This window comes from Erythrolamprus reginae, chromosome 2 (assembly GCF_031021105.1).
Source record: "Erythrolamprus reginae isolate rEryReg1 chromosome 2, rEryReg1.hap1, whole genome shotgun sequence".
In the NCBI taxonomy this organism is placed as follows: Eukaryota; Metazoa; Chordata; class Lepidosauria; order Squamata; family Dipsadidae; genus Erythrolamprus; species Erythrolamprus reginae.
The window spans coordinates 173643455-173663831 of NC_091951.1; the positions used below are offsets into that span (position 1 = coordinate 173643455).

Consider the following 20377-nt stretch of genomic DNA (forward strand, 5'->3'; position numbering starts at 1 on the left):
GGTGGGGGCTATTCTAATCTCTGGGGGGGAGTTGGTTCCAGAGGGCCGGGGCCGCCACAGAGAAGGCTCTTCCCCTGGGTCCCGCCAAACGACATTGTTTAGTTAACGGGAACCGGAGAAGGCTCACTCTGTGAGATCTAATTGGTCGCTGGGATTCGTGCAGCAGAAGGCGGTCCCGGAGATAACCTGGCCCGGTGCCATGAAGGGCTTTATAGGTTATAACCAACACTTTGAATTGTGACCGGAAATTGATCGGCAACCAATGCAAACTGCGGAGTGTTGGTGTGACATGGGCATATGTAGGGAAGCCCATGATTGCTCTCACAGCTGCATTCTGCACGATCTGAAGTTTCCGAACACTTTTCAAAGGTAGCCCCATGTAGAGAGCGTTACAGTAGTCGAGCCTCGAGGTGATGAGGGCATGAGTGACTATGAGCAGTGACTCCCGATCCAAATAGGGCTGCAACTGGTGCACCAGGCGAACCTGGGCAAACGCCCCCTCGCCACAGCTGAAAAATGTTTCTCTAATGTGAGCTGTGGATCGAGGAGGACGCCCAAGTTGTGGACCCTCTCTGAGGGGGTTAGTGATCCCCCCCCCCCAGGGTAATGGATGGACAGATGGAATTGTCCTTGGGAGGCAAAACCCACAGCCACTCCGTCTTATCAGGGTTGAGTTTGACTCATAGCAACCACATTGATATATTTTTTCTAGGACTTTTTTGCATTCTTCTGTGTAGATATTCCATAAATTCTTGTAGCCTTTTGGCTGTATAAGGACTAGAATGCTGATTTATCTTCATCTTTTAATACTAGAGGTCTTAAAATGTGGCAACTTTAATATTTGTGGACTTCAACTCCATAGCATAGCTGGCTGGAGAATTCTGGGAGTTCAATTCAATTTAATTCAATTTATTAGATTTGTATGCCGCCCCTCTCCGAAGACTCAGGGCAGCTCACAACAGTAATAAAAAACAATATTAGTTAAAGTCCACAAGTCTTAAAGTTGCCAAGTTTGAGAACCCCTGTTCTAATACTAGAGGTCCTTTTGAGTAGAGACTATATTCCAAATTATTATGGTTCATTGCACAGTCAATTGGATGTTCTGACTGGACTTTCCATATTTGTCCACCTATTGAGTCCTTTCCAAGGACCTGGAATAGGCAGATGCAAGCTTTTCCAAGTAAAGCTGCCTTCTGTGACTGACTGATGTTGAATTTATCAATGCCAATGGTATTTAAATCGATCTCCAATTGTTCTGGGATTATAACTAAGGCACCTATTACTATTGGTAAGAGATTACTGAATTGCTTGTAATCTTTTTGATTGTTGTGAGCTGCTCAAAATCATTGAGAGTCAGGCAGTATGCAAGTTTAATTGATACTAACACTGTAGTATCCATACAAATCAATAACACTTTAAAGACAAAGAGAAAAGATGGCAAACGTGATGATTAGCAGGATCTCACTTTCCTTCTCCAAAAATTGGGGCGAAGAGCCAAGTGTTTAGTGCATGTGGGGGGGTCATTCAGATCCTAGGGAGGGGGTGTTTGTTCCAGAGGGCAGGGGTTGCTACAGAGAAGGTGCACTTCTGGGTTTGTGATAGATAACACCTTAATGGGATACCTCTATTGTATTGAATCTGAGTATATTTTTTCCACCTTTGTCCCAAAGTTGCTTTTTCAAGAGGCAAATGACACTTTCTGGTTTTTCTTTGAAGACCTTTCATTTCTCATGCAAGAATTAAAATTCTTGCAGGAGAAACAAAACACCTTCAAAGAAAAAAACAAAGTCCAGTTAACTCTTGAAAAAAAGACTTTTGGGACAACCGTGAGCTGGAAGAGGCAGGGTTTCAAGTAGTCCTCAATTTATACCTGTAATGAAACCTTCACATTATGATAGTAAATTATGGAAGCTGTAATGCAAGGTCATCATGGGACTGATGTGATTTTATACTTTGTTTATTAAGCAAATCATCATGGTTGTTAAATGAACCCATTGTTTGCTATGGGGTGTTTTTTGGCTAAAAAATGGAAATAAATGCTGCTATTCGGCAAAATTGTTGTAAATTGTAGGCATGTGACTGCAGGACACTGCAAAGGGCCATAAATGCCCAAAATATAGTAATGTGACCACAGGTTAGGGGTGCAGCCAGCTGAACTTTGGAAGCAGGTTGCAAGCAGCTCAGAAGGAGGACTCTTGTAACTTTGAATGGTTTCTAAGCAACTAGTCATCACTCAAAGACTAGCTGTATAACCCCAATTGACAGATTTTTCTGTAACACTTCAGTCATATGATTTCATCCTTGAGATTTACTCATAAAGTAAGCAATTTAAACAAGACAGGAGGGAATTAGTAAAATCTCCATAAAACTTAGTTTATATTTTAACAGTTACCTCTTTATGCTTTGCCTCGCCCAACAATTCTCTGCTTAGGTTCCCAAATGTCACCCCTGCCAGAAATTAACCCCAACTAGTGAGAAAACAGATAGCTTACCTGTATGTAATCTAGGACTTGTTGGTGTCTTAGTTTAGCAGCAGCAACTTCACTGTCTGAAATGGCTTCCCTTAGGGACTGCTGAGTGCTCAGAAAATCTAGCTCTATGACAGCGGAAAGGCGGCAATAGAGACTAATAAATTTTTCTTTGTAAATGCAGAAATGGACTGTGGAAACAACAAAGCACAGAAATAAGTGTATTAAAGGGTGGACCCACAAGACCCTACCTTTTGAAGGCGCTTAATCAGTTGACATAGCTTACATTATTCCCTGAAAATCAAAGGATTATGCAAAGAGCTAAAACTACAGAAGGGTTTTCACGGTTACAGTGAAAACACAAAAGCATCGTGTAGGGCCTTAACATCAAACAGAATTACGTGGCTTAAGCTTTTATGGATCAGAGACAACCACAGGTATTAAAATAGATTAGTAGACCAGAAAGACAGTGGTCATATATCTCACTTACATATCTGCCTGAATTTATTATTATATTTTGGATGTACTGAAGATCTGCCTTGAAATTTTATGAAGTGATTCCTCATCATTATCTTATATTTTGTTGTTTGGTCTCAACTGCATCTGCATCTTACCACATTTAAAAGCTTTTGACACACATACTGTATCAATCATGCCTGTCAAACTGGCAGGCCATGGGCCAGGTGCATCATACACAGGCCACGCCCACCCAAGCTCCGCAAAGGCAAAAAATGTTGTGATATGTCACAATCCGGCCTATGATGTGATCGACTTTGACACCCATGCTCCATCTATTAAAACCTTAGGAAAAATCAATGTGACTTTCCCCCACTATTGGATAGTTTCCTGTCAATATAGAGTATTCAAGCTTCAAATGTACACAGAAATCTCAATCAGGCAATAGCATTTTAGACTTATATACTGCTTCACAGTGCTTTTACAGCCCTCTCTAAGCGGTTTACAGAGTCAGCATATTACCCCCAACAATCTGGGTCCTCATTTTACCCACCTCAGAAGGATGGAAGGCTGAGTCAACCTTGAGCCAGCGGTGAGATTTGAACTGCTGAACTATAGCTAGCAGTTAGCTGAAATAGCCTGCAGTACTACATTCTAACTGCTGTGCCACCCTGGCTCAAGAGTATGCTTGGATATAGGAATTCATCAGGCATGGGAAGCCAGATAAAGCTTTCTGCTTCAAACACTATGCTTCCTAGACTGAAAAATGACCAGGAGTTATTCATGCATCATTTGAGTAAAATCTACAAAGTTGTCTTGATGTTAGCATAAAGTCATCATTGGTGAGCTTATGCCAATGAATAACTGCTTTGCCTCAGTTGTGTATCAATTGAGAAGTAACATCCATTCTAAATTGTACCTGACTTCTTGGGCTATGCTACACAACTAACTGAAGGACAACATTGCAAAACAGGTCTTCCGTGCTTCATTATGGTTAAAATATTATGGTCAGCATCCATGGCTAATGGAAATTCTAGTCCAGGGGTGCCAAATTCAAGGCCTGAGGGATGAATGTGGCCCTTGGGGTGCTTAGATATGGCCCATGGGGCCACCCTGGAAACAATGAAGGACCAGCCCACAGTGACTCTGCCAGTGAAAATGGAGCTTGGGAGGGGTGCAGGCAGCCCTTGTGAGCTTCATTTTTCCTGGCAGAGAGTTGCAGGAGTTCATGAGAGCTGTGGGCAGCCCTCCGCAGCTCTGTTTTCACCGGCAGAAGGTTGCAGGAAGTCATTGCAGCTGAAAACGGAACTCGGGAGCCTGTTTTCAGTGGCAGAATGCTCGGGCCAGCACAGGTGCTCCCAACATGAGTGACATCAAGCTGGCCATGCCCACTCTGGCCCCCATGAGGTCAAACACATCCCTGATGCGGCCCTCAATGAAACTGAGTTTGATACTCCTACTCTAAACTTACATGAGTCGTAGCCTAGTGCTAGCGACTAGGCTAGCACTAGGCTAGTGCAAATTCAGTGGGTGATTGTTCAGCACTGAATATTTGAAACATTTCAGTAATCTTCTTAATAGAATTTTAATTTCCTTCAATTTTGTATAGGTTCAGCAGGTTTTCTATTGTTTTAAAGGTTTGACAAAGCTATATCTGCAATTGAATGTCACACTCTCCTTTTGATTACTTGAAAACCCATGGGGTTGTTTTCTGATATTTTTTTTTAAAGCAGTACTGACTTTTTTTTTCATTATCCAACTGGGCTAATTTCTAAAGTACTCTCTGGACATCTTGGAAGACTCATAGCTTACCCTACACACAGGTGGCACTTTAGCAAAATGACAACTTCTATTTTAGCTTCAGAGCTGCGTCTCCTTTACTGTGGTGTGGTTTGAAAACCAGGCCTATAATGTTGGTATAACAAATGTTAACTTTAGCAGAGTCATCTGTGGTTTCACAGTTAAAGATCCAGTAGCCACCAACTAATAGGGAGTGGAAGTTTCCAATATTTGGAAGGTGAATCACAGCTATTTTATAGGCATTAGGGGAAAATGTGCAATAAATCAGAAAATGGCCTCTGCTTGAGGGCATGAGATCAGTTACTTTTTGTTTGGAAAGTAAAATTGAGCTGTTAGTAGAATTCTCCCCGGAGTGCTTATGACTCCTGCATTATAAATTCACTGCATTGAGACAAATGAGAAGAGCAGCCACAATTCTTATTGTTTACGTCAAACTGCTTTACTACCTCTGTTGTCTGTGCAGAACTACAGTGGATATCAAATGTGCTTCTAATCCTACTGGAAACATCACGATTTCTGGATTTACTTTTTTGGACAGTAGCTTGGAGTGCACTTAAATGGCTACTGAAGGTGAGGGTGGTATCTCTGGAGGGGTGAGTTGAGCTTGAGTTGAGCCTACTTTCCTTCTTTTCCTCCATGAAAAAATATGAAAAAAAGAAATCTCTGCATTTTGCTGCCAAACTTTAGCAGCACCTCTGGGGACTTGTTCTGTTTTACAAAAAGGCATAAGGGAAGTGCAAAGTCTAACCCTAAGCCTCCATGGCTAAAGCCAATCCTTTTATACCAAGTTGAACACTGGATGCTCGGCCCTGTTGGCAGAGGAACATGTAGCCCCAAGGCATCTGGAGATTACCAGCTGGGAACCATTTGCTTTGAATCCTACGAGTAATAATTTATTGTGCGAATGGGCAGCATAGAGCCATGAGCAACAGGGCTATTTCTCAGCAGTCTACCAAACTCCAATCCAAAACATCATTTAATTAAGAATTAAGCAGAATACTGCAATACAATGTAGGGACACCTAGCCCCATAGTGTTGACAATCACACCTTACAATAATGATAAGAACATCCCTAGGGCTATTTACCTTCTGGTTAATAAGCATTTTGTAGTTGGCCATGTGTACAAGGAATAACAATAGCACTTAGACTTATGTACCGCTTCACAGAACTTTACAGCCCTCTCCAAGAGGTTTACAGAGCCAGCCTATTGCCCCCAACAATCTGGGTCCACATTTTACCAACCTTGGAAGGTTGGAAAGCTGAGTCAACCTTGAGCCAGTGAGGATCAAACTCTTGGCAGTTGGCAGAGTCAGCCAGAAATACTGCATTCTAACCATGGTGCCACCACAGATCTTGCCAGCAGATTGTGCATAAGCGAATCACTTTGTGAGTGTGCTAATCAGATGCTCTCAAAATTACAAATGATCAGATGGAATCAAAGTCCATGTAGTTCAGCTTCTTATCTTTTCTAGTTATATCTGGGGATTTAGACTTGGAGGAAGCACCCCATTTCTGTTGTTGTTTCCCAGCCCTGGTAATCAGGGCAGCTGTTCTTCCAAACAAATGAAATGGAATTACTCCAAACCGCCCCCCCCCCCACTGCTCTCCTCCAGAATGACTCCTAATTAGCCACATTTGTCACAGAAATGCTGTCTCTCCTATATAAAATGACCAATGCATACATAATGGATGTATTTGTCTGAGCTCCAACTATTCTGCGTAGGCAAATAGCGGCAATTATGAAGAACATCAAAATCACCGCTAAGCCAGACTGACCCACTCTGCTTTGCTGATTAACCGATTTCAGAGTGACCTGATTCTGCCTGCTTTACTACACTCAAGGGTTGTGTGTTGCGTGATATCTGGCCAACTTCTTCAGGATGGGAATGATGGCTAGCTCTCCTAACCTGGTTAGCAGGTCTCTGTTTTTGTCTGTCTGTCTGTCTGTCTGTCTGTCTGTCTGTCTGTCTGTCTGTCTGTCTGTCTGTCTTCTATCTGGAGTCAGAGAGAAAAAGTGATGTTGCCAAGAAATCACATGATTTACTGACTCTCCGCTGAGGAGTGGGAGGCAGAGGCTGGATAGGGGAAACAGATACAACCTTGTGATTTTATTGTAAGGCAAGTGAGTTAATATTTCTGGGAGAACCAAGGTAGTATACCAAGTTCAAACATCTGAAGAGGGAGGTTAAGGAATCCTGTGTGCAGGGTGTAAGGGTTGTTCTGTCCTGGGGCAGTGCAGACGTCGTCTGAGGCAGGGAGCAGGAGAAGAAAGGAGACATTGTGACCCAGTTCCAACACCTCCTGTGTATACAGACGGAACAGCTTAGCCTACAGAGGGACACGCACAGAAAAGAAATGGGGGCGGGGGGGGAGGGAGAGAAAGTTATAACTTGGCATTTATAGCAACACCCCTCCCTCGCAATGATATAAAACATTAAACTCTATCAGATAGGCATGTCTATAAAACATAGGCATTTGGATGTGGGTGAAGGCATGTAAACATGCACATATAATGCACCCACACCCACACACACACACGTATGCTTTTCTTAATCCTGCTTCAGAAAAGGTTTCATGCTCCAACGTTCCGCATTCAACCATACATACACACAGACAACCTCAGCCTGGCCCCTCAAAATAACATCATAGAAACATAGAAACATAGAAGACTAACAGCAGAAAAAGACCTCATGGTCCATCTAGTCTGCCCTTACACTATTTCCTGTATTTTATCTTAGAATGGATCTATGTTTATCCCAGGCATGTTTAAATTCAGTTACTGTGGATTTACCAACCACGTCTGCTGGAAGTTTGTTCTAAGCATCTACTACTCTTTCAGTGAAATAATATTTTCTCACGTTGCTTTTGATCTTTCCCCCAACTAACTTCAGATTGTGTCCCCTTGTTCTTGTGTTCACTTTCCTATTAAAAACACTTCCCTCCTGGACCTTATTTAACCCTTTAACATATTTAAATGTTTCGATCATGTCCCCCCTTTTCCTTCTGTCCTCCAGACTATACAGATTGAGTTCATGAAGTCTTTCCTGATATGTTTTTTGCTTAAGACCTTCCACCATTCTTGTAGCCCGTCTTTGGACCCGTTCAATTTTGTCAATATCTTTTTGTAGGTGAGGTCTCCAGAACTGAACACAGTATTCCAAATGTGGTCTCACCAGCGCTCTATATAAGGGGATCACAATCTCCCTCTTCCTGCTTGTTATACCTCTAGCTATTCAGCCAAGCATCCTACTTGCTTTTCCTACATCCATGTTACATATTAACTAGAAAACCCACTCCATGATCTTTCCAAGATTTTCATTTGGAAATCATTCATTTGGATTTTCATTAAATCATGAAAATCAATTTGGTTCAAATATTCAGAACTTAAAAAAAAAAACTAGGAAAAATTCGGGTGTGTGTGTGTTTTGTCTGTTTCCCTGCTCTTTTATCAGCCTCCCACAAATTGGGACAATGCAAAACAAAAAACAACCCCCCCCCCAAGCTGCACTACAGGAAAAATACGAAAGTCAAATGACAGTGTATATTTAATTAAGGATTCTTTTTACTCCAAACTGAATTTTGGATTATATGCACTCTACTCTACTCTTCCATAAATCATTGCTCTTGTTACAGGCTGGGATCTTTTTAGGAAAAGAGAAGAAATGCTGCTTATTTCAAAATGGGATGTACAAATATTTCAGAAGCAGATGTCCAATACTGGCTGGTAAGAAATTCTAACTCTTAAAGTTGAGATATGCTGCCTACGATGATTTAACACAAGACTCCTTCATTTATCAGTTTATCTTTAACTTTTTTAAAAGCCTGGAGTCAGGCTAGATTCCACTTCCCTTCAATATGCTCCATGAATGAATTGTTCCCATTTAAATGGTTATGTGTTGGAGGAGTAGTGATCAGATTTGTCACTTAAAAGAGAGGCTAACCACAGAGAAGGTAGTGAATTTGATTATGGCTTGGAGTTCTCTATATCCTTGGCCACTTTTGTGTAGCCATGATAAAACGAGTTTATACTAAGTAGTTTTACATAAGGTGGAAAAAAGACTGTTTATGCAGCAACTTTCAAGATGTACGAACTTCAACTCCCACAATTCCCTAGCCAGCGTGCTATCCAAGTTTCTCTAGATTACCCAACAACTGATCCATAATAACAATTCTGTTATTATAATACACAGATGTTGTAAACAAAATGTGCATGTTGTTGTTGGACTGGAGGGCCAAAATTGGAAATATTAACGAGGGGAAAACAAGGATTCTATGGCTTAGAAAACTAAAATGAAACAGGAGAACAACTTGATTAATTTATGTCAATCCAGTGTCAGTGATTTCTTCATGGCTTACAGCCTTCCAACAATCAAAATGACATCCATATATTGGATTGTTGATTGAAATAAAATTGAGTATAGTATTGGTATAAGCAGACGGAATACTGTGTGCTATGCTGATAACATTACACTGAAGGCTAAAAATGCAAACAATCTGCAATCTTTAGTAAGGAAAGCCAAGAAGCACAGAGAAATTTTTTTTGAGACTGATTACATTTAAAGAAGATTAACCAAATGGGCCATCTTCATCATAATCATTTCAAGAAATTGTGTTGGCTCACTTGAGTCTTGTGAGCTGACTCTGCAGTGCAAAGGCAACTGACAGCTAGGTTGTATAACCTCAAATTATTCTGTTTAAACACAGCATTGTGAGATGCACCCTGGGGCAAAGGCTTGGTACCTGGACATATGAGAAGCACTCATCCACTTGCTTCATTATACACTGGTGCTCATTCAACATCTCACCCAACTTTTGAAGGTGCGAAACAAATGGTAATGACCCTTCACCACTTCATGACCTGCTGGCCACAGGTTGCAGACAGAGAGTTAAAGATTTACCCTGTGCTCCTACTCTATTTCTCAGTTCACACACTTCTTGTTTAAGAGGTTGCTAGTTTAAGGTCACTTCCTTCCCTCTCTCTTCCCACGGACACCCATCCAGTGCACATACTCTTGGAGATGTGATTGGCTAAATGTTAGGCATTGACCATCCATATCATTTATTCCCTCTAAATAAATCACTTTTCTGCTACACTCATAAAACTTGCCACACTAATCTTGCCTAGCTTAAATTCCTGCTCTCAGGAACGCTCTTTCATATATACACATATAGATCATTTCAATCTCCAACTCAAATCATATTTTACACGCTTTCAGAGATATATAAGAGCAAGCTTTATTGCCACTTACAGCTGGCCATTTGTTTTATGGCACTGATTACTATCTTGGCTTAAATTAAGTTTTATACAGGATTTTACCATGAGCTCACTGTAGTTTAAAACACCGTTTTTGAAAGCTTGCAAAGGAAACAAGGCTATGAATTATAATACAGCTTTCATTAATCTGTCCCGAGCAAAATACAACTCCATCTTTCCCTAGCAGGAGCAAAATGTACACAAATCAAATTTGATACCAAATCAGCTCAGGTTCAGCATTGTTCATCAGCATGCATGCACACAAATGCATACACAAATGCGCAAATACATACAATATGCAAATATTACTGATATTTTCCCTACCAGTAAGTTTTAAGTAGTTGAAATGAGATGTATGAGGAGAGTCACATTGCATAGCCCCATGGCTAGATAGGCGGCAAATAAATTTAACAAATAAATAATACCTGTTGTAGAGGTAGATTGATCTGTTTAAGAAGAGCTCTCATTGCCATTTGGAGCTCAAAAAACAGTCGAGTTGGACACTCTGAAGAATGATCCATATTTTCCATAGATTCTGAGCCAGAAAGTCTTTGGATCCAGTCCCACTCCTCTCTGTATAGGGAGTGAAGTTAAAATTAGAAATATAACAAAAGTTCATTGCAGAAGGAAGAATTTACTGAATGTACATTTGGGCTTTGTCGGGGTTTTTGTTCTCAAATAGTAAAACCTTCTAAACTTGTAACAGGCCCAATGGTTTGTGGTTAGAAAAAAGGGCCAACTTTCTGATTTCATTCTGCATGTGCATATCAAGCTGAAGACTTTCTTTGACATGCAGGCTGTTCCATATTTCTATAATTTTTAATGCACATTCCTAGGGGTCTCAGGCGGGTGGGTGGGTGAGCTCAATTTTCTCATTAACTCATTTATTTATTTATTTATTATTTGGATTTGTATGCCGCCCCTCTCCGAAAACTCGGGGCGGCTCTTCATTGGGTATAGCCAGCCTGGGTTTTTATTTCTCCTTTTTTCTTAAGATTGAAGACATGAAGCTGAAACAAGAGAATAGTTGGAATATGTATACTTTAGTGTAATGCTGGACGGAAGCATAGAAACATAGAAACATAGAAGATTGACGGCAGAAAAAGACCTCATGGTCCATCTAGTCTGCCCTTATACTATTTTCTGCATTTTATCTTAGGATGGATATATGTTTATCCCAGGCATGTTTAAATTCAGTTACTGTGGATTTATCTACCATGTCTGCTGGAAGTTTGTTTCAAGGATCTACTACTCTTTCAGTAAAATAATATTTTCTCATGTTGCTTTTGATCTTTCCCCCAACTAACTTCAGATTGTGTCCCCTTGTTCTTGGGTTCACTTTCCTATTAAAAACACTTCCCTCCTGGACCTTATTTAACCTTTTAACATATTTAAATGTTTCAATCATGTCCCCCCTTTTCCTTCTGTCCTCCAGACTACAGTGGTACCTCGAGATACGAGTTTAATTCGTTCCGGACCTGGGCTCTTAAGTCGAGCAGCTCTTATCTCGAACGACTTTTCCCCATAGGAATTAATGTAAATAATTTTAATTGGTTCCAGCCCTCAAAAAACTCATAAAGTTAGTCTAAATTATGCAGAAAGACATGTTTTTAATGAAGAAATGTACATGTACATATAAATGAATAATGAAGTTTCTTTCACTTAACTTGTAAACTTTCTTAAACTTTTAAATTTACATATGTTCAACTTCTCTGCCACCCAATCCTGTAGGACAGAGGTCCCCAACCCTTTTTGCACCAGGGACCGGCTTTAAGCGATCAAGAGAGGAATGGGTGAATGAATGGACGGAGGGTGGGAAGGAAGGAAGGAAAGAGGGAAGGGACAGGAACAGAGGAAGGAAGCAAGGAAACTTATGAAAGGGGAGAGTAAGAGAGGAATGAGTGAAGGGAGGGAGGGAGGGAAGAAGGTGGGAAGGAGAAAGAAAAGAAGAAATAGAGGAAGGGAAGGTAAAAGAGAGAAAGAAAAAGAGCAAGAAAGAAAGAAAGAAAGAAAGAAAGGGGGAAGGGACAGGAACAGAGGAAGGAAGCAAGGAAACTTATGAAAGGGGAGAGTAAGAGAGGAATGAGTGAAGGGAGGGAGGGAAGAAGGTGGGAAGAAAGAAAAGAAGAAATAGAGGAAGGGAAGGTAAAAGAGAGAAAGAAAAAGAGCAAGAAAGAAAGCTGCAAGCACCCCCCCGAGCCCCCCAGGCCGGCTGCAACCTTTTAAAACACGCGCGCCGCTTCGCAGCTGTCTCCTGAAGCCGAACGCAGAAGTTAGCGTTTGGCTTCAGGAGACAGCTCCTTGGCGCTTGTATCTCGAATTTGGGCTTGTAAGTAGAACAAAAATATCTCTCCCCTCCCAGCTCTTATCTCGAGTTGCTCTTAAGTAGAGCAGCTCTTATGTCGGGGTTCCACTGCAGATTGAGTTCATTAAGTCTTTCCTGATACGTTTGATGCTTAAGACCTTCCACCATCTAGCAGCAGTGGGTTCTAAAACCCTTTACAACTGATTTGCACCCACACAGAGGTTTCTGCACATGCACAGAAGCATTCTGGGTGGGTAGGCGGAGCCTCCCACTGCTGATGCTACTGGTTCTAAGAACTGGGCCGAACCAGGAGCAACCCACTGCTGATGTACAACAGGAGGACAAGGGGAGTGATGCAAAAGCAATCAATTTTCTACATTTATTGTGATGCTGCCTAGCATCTGAAAGAGGCAGAGATTAAGGTATAATATTGTGGTGTTGCCTTGGTCAAGCTGTAGGTGACAGTGGAAGATCTACATGGACTATAGGTAGGCAAAACAAACAAACCCAGTATCTCTGCAAATCTGGCCTGTCTTTGATAATTACCCATTCAACTGGATTACAGTGAGAGGGCTAATTAGTCTTTGGGTGAAGGCAAGGAGGAAGTGTATCCCTGGATCTTACTGTTGGGATATGGAGTTGGCTATTTCTTTCCTTATTTGTCAGGTTGCATTAATCTGGCTCGTTGCTCCAAACTGGGTAGATAACTGACATATGATGACAATGATGATAAGAAATCTTGACATATGCCTCGATATTCATAATGATGAACAATGCTGTCTGAGATCACCATTCCAATGGGAAAGCAAATTCACAGAGTGAATGACTAAGGGAATCCAGATCACAAAAGCCAACTGCACTGGGGTGGCGCAGTGGGTAGAGTGATGTACTGCAGGCCACTGAAGCTGACTGCTAGATCTGCAGGTCAGTGGTTCAAATCTCATCACCGGCTCAAGGTTGACTCAGCCTTCCATCCTTCCGAGGTGGGTAAAAAGAGGGCCTGGATTGTGGGGGCAATATGCTAGCTCTGTTAAAAAGTGCTATTGCTACAATGTTGTAAGCCGCCTTGAGTCTAAGGAGAAGGGCGGCATAAAAAAAAGCAATAAAACTAACTAACTAACTAACTAACTAACTAACTAACTAACTAACTCAGAAGCAAATTCTAATCAGCATGATTGGGAGATGTTTCTCCTCTTACCTGGACACATTGCAATTGTCTCGGATTTTAACATGGCACAAAATGTTGGGCAGCTTTTGTAACACAAGCACTTTGATCTGATCAACGGAACTGCAGAGTTTTAAGTAGCCCAAATAAAGGCCTGGAGCAAGACGTTGTTGGCTCCTTCTGTGATAGGAAAGTATGTCCTGTTAGAGAAAAGGAATAAAAAACAGGTTCAAAAATTTCCTTGACTTAAAATAAAAAAAGGGCTCACCAAGCAATGGGTAATACTGTATTTTATTTATTATTATGGCATGTTGTTCAGTCAGCCATTTGGCATTTTTATCCACCTATCAAATCCTTCCCAACATCCCAAGATGTTGTTTGATGGTGTTAAGGGTATTGTCACAAATTATTATTATTATTATTATTATTATTATTATTATTATTATTATTATTGTTGTTGCCATCATTATCATTAGTCATCACACTATTAATTTTATTAGTGGTAGTTATGGTGAGAGTAGCAGCAGAAGCAGAAATATTATTTTGTTTTCCAAATTCCATGCTTTGTTCCTTTTATCTATACATTTTATTAAAAGCTTTAAAGAGAAAAATATAAATTAACACAAACTATTACAAAATAAAAAGAACAAAAAGAGAGAAAAGTACAGAAAGAAACAATAAAAATTAATACAAAACTTCTGATTGTTTGCAGTAAATACAAGCATAATTACTCCATGATTACAAGGAAGGGGAAAACAACCCTGTGGGGTGGTGGGTTTTTTTGTGCCAAAGTTGTTCTGAAATAATTTGCCTTTGCTTCCCAGAGTTTGTTTGTTTACTCAAGCATGTATTAGATAACAGATTAAAGAAGAAGACAATTGGATGGTAAGACGGGACTAGAACTCACAGTCTTCTGGTTTCTAGCCTGATGCCTTAATCACTATTCCAAACTGGCTCTCAATTGGAGCCTTGGGAGGAAGCTATGGGCAGAAGCTACTGTGTAGAAAGTGGCTTCAGGATGTGGGTATCAGATACATGACATCAATTCCCTATTTGTATGTTCATAGACTAAATAAATTCACTGATAGTTTTCCAGCGGTGCTTCAATTGCAACAGCAGAAGGAAAAATTGCCAAGGTATATGGAAAGAACTCCTTACCTCCTTTTAGCCTTGTATTTGGAACTGGAAATGTTCCTAATCCTAACGTGTTCTAAATGGGTGATGAAAGCATTTTAAATAATACTTGGAAGATCTAGAACCAATTAATCTCCCTCCCATATCAAGAGGCTATTACTGACAGTCTCACAGTCAAATTCATTTAGCACACTTGCCAGAATCTGAAAGCCATGATTATGAGATCCTATTTTTTTAAAAAAAATTAAAACTTTTATTGTTAAAAAGAAGAAAATAGCGCCGGTGGTACTTACATCACCGGCGCCTTTTGCAGGAGGGTTCGGGGAGACCGGACACATGGCGTAGCTGCCATGTTGTTTTCGGCCGAAGTCTCGCGAGATCGCGAGACTTTGGCCGATGATCAGGCCAGGGTGGCCTGATCGATGACGTGTCCGGGCGGGGCCTGCCAGCCCTATAAAAGGGCGGGCAGGCCCGGGCTCAGCCTTTTCGCCCAGACCTTGTCATCTGAGCAGACACCCGCCCGCCCTCCCTATTTTGCAGTGTGCTATTCTGGGTCGCCCTAGGGGGCCGAATAGGAATTTTTGGTGGTCTGGCCTTTTAGCCGGGCCGTTTTTTCACCTATTCCACACTGTGGAGATGGATAAGCGGTTAGGGGGTGCTTGCACCTGTTAGGCTAATTGGCTTACCTTTGGTCATTTGGGTAGGCAGGTTAGGGGCGGAAAACTGGGTGGTGGTTTAGCAACTGCGTGTTCTCCGTTGGGCATCTTTGGGGATGATTTACAGGTTCTCTCCAATCTTGTGGTGGTGACAACCTGAGTAGGTGGGGGGGACCTGTCTTTGGGTCCCGCACATTTAATTCCCCTGTTAGGGGTTAGCCGGCGGGACCTCCCACATGCAAGTGCATGGCATGGTCTCAGGTGAGGGAGGGGTCCCTCACCTGGACTAGCATGGAGCTACGCCCATATGTTGCCCCGGAAGTTTATTCTACGTCATTTTCCGCCCCGGAAGCAATTGTTTGACCCTGCAGGTCCATTGTTAGGGTCATAGTTAATTATGTTGATTATGCTGATTTATGCTAATAAATTATGCAAATTTATTTTAATAAAAATGACCCAATTTTAAATCCAGCTCTGGTGTCCGTGTCGTTACTCCATCTCTTCTGCAAAATGTACATGGTGGAACTGTCTTGGCAATATTTCCGCCATATGAAGTATAACACAAGTCTCTTCTGAATACAATATACATTACTACTTACAAATTATATACACATACTTAACCTCTTATATATGCTTATATACTATATTGCATATATTGCCTTTTGTTTCAATCTATACATCTTTGTTCTTACTTGTTCCGACTCCTATTCCTTGAATCTAACTATTGATAAAATCTATTCCAAATCTCACAATATTCTTTCTCTTCTTTATTTTTCAGCTCTAGGGTCAGTCTATCACATTCTGCACAATCAAGTATTTTCTTTATTATTTCCCTTTCTTTAGGTGTGTTTTCACTCTTCCACTGTTGGGTATAAACTATTCTTGCTGCTGTTACGATATGCAGTATTAAATATGTTAACTGTTTACTTAGATCTTCTGTAATTCCTAATAGAAATAATTCTGCTTTGTAATCTTTGTCCGATCATTTCTTCCAACCACTAATCTTGTGTCAGTATTATTTTGCCCTTCTATATGTCCACCACATGTGGTAGTATGTGTCTGCCGTTTGGTCACATTTCCAGCATTTTGGTGATAAGTTTTTATACATTTTAGCTTGCCTAGCTGGATTAGCTAGCCTAACATTTTATATAAATTCTCTTTGTTCGATGTGGCCAGAGTTAACTTCCTGGTTTTGTCCCACAATTTTTTGCACTTTTCCAATTCAATATTGCACCCAAGGTTCTTTGCCCATACCATCATCTTCTCTTTAACACACTCTTCCTCCATTTTGTAGTCTAGTAAAAAAATATATATTTATTTGATCATTTTCTCCTCTGTCCCCAATTGAAGCTTATCTAATGTCGTTATGTTTCTGCGGATGCCCCATATTTTCATATCTTTCATTTAACTTGACTGAATTTGTAATTATGGCCACCATTGTAATTCCAATCCTTGTTCTTATTAATTGCAGTCTTGATTTTAATCCCCTTTGTTCATCTAATATATTTTTATATGTTACAATTTCCCCTGGTTTATAGGATTTGGCTACACCATTACTTCTAGGCTGGAGAACCAGATTGATTTTTCCCTATAGTTCTGTTTTTTGAAATTTTGTTCCATACCCCAAATAAAGCCTCTCGTATATAATGTCTTTGGAGTATTGATGTGCCATGTCTTTCATACCAGAGGAATGCATGCCATCCTGCTTGAATATCATGGCATTCTATGTTAATAATCTTTAGTTTCTTAGAGTTATTCATTCTTTGATCCAGGTAGTCTCTGCTGCTTGGTAATGTGATTCCCAAGCAGGCAAACTGAACCCACCTCTTTCTTTGGCTTCCTGAAGTAATTTCAATTTACTTCTTGACTTTTTCCTCGGCCATATGAATATCAACACAATTTCATTCAGATTATCAAAGTATTTTCTCTCTAATTTAATAGGTACATTTTGGAATAGGAAAAGTAGTTTTGGCAGAACACTCATTTTAATTGTTGCTATTCTACCCATAAAAGAGAGTTTTATCTTTCCAAATCTACCTTTATATGATTTAATAATTTAATATAATTGTTCTCCTTGATTGATGTGCCCCTTGCTGTCAAATAAATCCCTAAAAAATTCACCATGTTTGCTAATTGAACATTTATTCCCTGGGTCAAATCATCTTTCTGTTTGTTAGTCATGTCCTTAGCTATCATTTTGTTTTTTTCCTTATTTACATTTAGTCTGGCTACTTCTCAGTATTCTTCCAGTACCTCCATGAGCCTCACACCCAATTGCAACGGTTCTTCTAGAATAAAAACTAAATCGTCCGCAAAAGCTTGCAGCTTATAACTTTCTCCTTTAATTTCAAATTCTTTAATCTGTGTGTCTTTTCTTATTATTCTTGTTAATACTTCCAAAGTCAATATAAATAATAATGGGGACAATGGACGTCCTTGTCTTGTGCCTTTCCAAATTTTAAAATTTTGTGTTGCCTCTCCATTCACTATTGCTGTGGCCTCTTGTTTTGAATATATTGCCCTGAACATGTTTAAAAATTTATCACCAAAATCCATATATCTTAGTTGTTGCAACATAAAATTCCATTTGACATTATGGAAGGCTTTTGAGGCATCTAGGAACATCAGTACCACTTGCGTATCGCTATGCATTTCATAATATTCTAACATATCAAGTACGTATTATTCTCGTATTGTTCCCAATTTGGCTTTTTGGCAAAAAAAAAAAAAAGCCATTTTGATCCACATGTATAAATTCTACTAAAAACCTTTTCAGTCTTCTCAACTATTATTGACATAAACATTTTATAATCTGTATTCAACAACGAGAGAGGCCTATAATTTCTGATTAAAGTTAAATCAGTATTTTCTTTCAGAATTAATATAATGTTTGCTTTGACCCATCATAGTGATGAGGTCCTATCTTTTGTTTCTTTGCTAATATTCTGTAGATGGGTTCAAGCATTTAAAATGGGAGGGGAGGAAATGAGGGGAAAAACAGAATTGGAATTAAACCATATTAAAAAATAAATAAATCTGGTGTGAATGTGGAGAAGTCTCTTTAGACCAAGGAGCTGTGGGGAAGAGATATGGAGTCATTGCATGTCAGTTGGACAGCTATATAAATTTATTAAACAAATGAACAAACAAATATTATTAACATATAAATGTGTGTGATCTGGAGAAAAAAGAGTTCACATGATTTTCTAACTGTTCATTTTTTCTTTCTTTTTTTCCTCCCTAAGAAAAAGATAATAACATTTTTGTTGCTTCAGAATGTAACCCGAAAGTGAATTTGGCAGATTTTGCCAAGGGATTTCAAAAGACAAAGCAGGGAGCAGAGGGAGAAAATTAAAGGTGTCAGCGGCTGTCAGAATTAGCTTCCGGTGCTAAACATGTTATGCAAAAAGAAGTGGCTGTGCTTTCCAAAGCTGACATTTGTCTCTTCTCAGCAAAAAGGGATGCAGAGTCTCCCCTGCTCAGGTTCTAAAATTGAAAGATTACTAGTATTTTTTTTCCAGGTAGAGGATAAAATTTACAGTATCCCTTAACTTCAATGTGTCACAGGTGTAATTCCAAGAGCACCCTGTGACTGACTGACCACAAGGAGGCAGTAGGGGTGTGTATGGCAAGTTAAAAAATGTTTCTCTCTTGTCTATCTTTTTTTCTTTGGGCACAACTCTGGGATCCAACACTACATCCTATTGGGATCCAACTCTGGTCCAAATAGTAGTCATTCAAGTGATAGGCTAGTGGTGTCAAACACAAGGGCTGTGGGATGGATCCAGCCTGCGATGTGGAAAATGTAAGGGGCTAGGCCATGTTGTTTCGGCCCAGTCTACCCAGTGTAAAGAGGAAATATCTAGCCAGGGTGGCTTTAGCCCAGTCTACCCAATGCGAACAGTAAACATGCCAGCAGTTTGGGAAGTGACCTAAAGCTGGCCATGCTCACCCAATCAGCCACACTCAGTGAGTGGCGTCAAGATGGCCATGCCCACCCATTCAGCCGCACCCACCCATTCAGCCCTGATGCGTCTCTCAATGAAATTGAATTTGACATCCCTATAGGGATAGGCTGTGTCTACCTTATCATGAGTTTAGTAGTTCTAAAACCTGCCCCACCAATCCTTGCTCAGGTCAGATGCCACACCTCAGCAATGCGGACAAATAAAGAACCTCAAATCAATCTGAATTTGTTTCTGAAAAGACTTTAAACTTTGAGGGTCTTCCTGAGTTTGAGATGGAGTATTTATGAACAGATTAGGCTGAGGCTGACAAAATTGGTCAATTTTTGGGAGGGTAAGATGTCAGTGGCAAATTCTCAAGAATGATAGAAACTATATACGTACTCTCCCCAGCCGGCCAAAGTGATAATAAATGAAGATATTACTAGAACATTTCAGACAAAAAAGGGAGTCCAGCAGGGTTGTCCAATGTCACCCCTATTATTTATCTTAACTTTGGAAATGCTATTAAACACAATTAGAGATAATTTGGACATTAAAGGAACTAAAGTTAAAAAAGAAGATTATAAATTACAGGCATTTGCTGATGACCTGGTATTTTTTTTGGAAGACCCACAAGAAACAGATCCATTACTGATTAATGAAATAGAAAAATACGGTTTAGTGTCAGTCCTTAAAATAAATAAACAAAAAACTAAATTATTGACCAAAAACATGATGTTGAAACAAGAAGAAAAATTAGCAGGAGAATTGAGTCTACAAGTGGTTAAGAAAATTAAATATCTAGGTATCAACCTAACAAATAAATATTCATCACTAAAAGATAATAATTAGAAGAAGCTGGTACAACAAATCAAATTGGACTTTAAAAAGTGGGAAAACTTGCAAATATCAATATTATGTCATATAGCTATTATAAAAATGAATATTTTGCCCAAATTATTTTAATTGTTCCAAACAGTGCCACTTAAATTACAAATTTGAATAAGACAACAACAAAATTTATTTGGCAAAATAAAAAACCAAGCATCAAAAGAATAGACCTACAAGATAGTAGAAGTAGAGGTGGCCTTGGACTCCCTGACTGGAAACTATACCATAAGGCAGCATCATTAACATGAATAAGGGACTGGATCAACTTAAACAACAGTCGCACTTTTCCCCTAGAAGGCC

The 20377-nt window shown here is 39.9% G+C and overlaps 1 protein-coding gene across 1 annotated transcript in view; it reads right to left on the reverse strand.

Annotated features, from left to right (window-relative positions):
* ANKFN1 (ankyrin repeat and fibronectin type III domain containing 1) overlaps positions 1-20377 on the reverse strand; it is a 144759-nt gene that overhangs the window by 8871 nt on the left and 115511 nt on the right. Inside the window, exons 13-16 of the mRNA XM_070736009.1 lie at positions 13483-13649; positions 10405-10552; positions 6885-7053; positions 2493-2659 (exon numbers count right to left, since the gene is read on the reverse strand). Coding sequence (XP_070592110.1) covers positions 2493-2659; positions 6885-7053; positions 10405-10552; positions 13483-13649 — 651 coding nt within the window. The remainder of the gene's footprint in view (positions 1-2492; positions 2660-6884; positions 7054-10404; positions 10553-13482; positions 13650-20377) is intronic.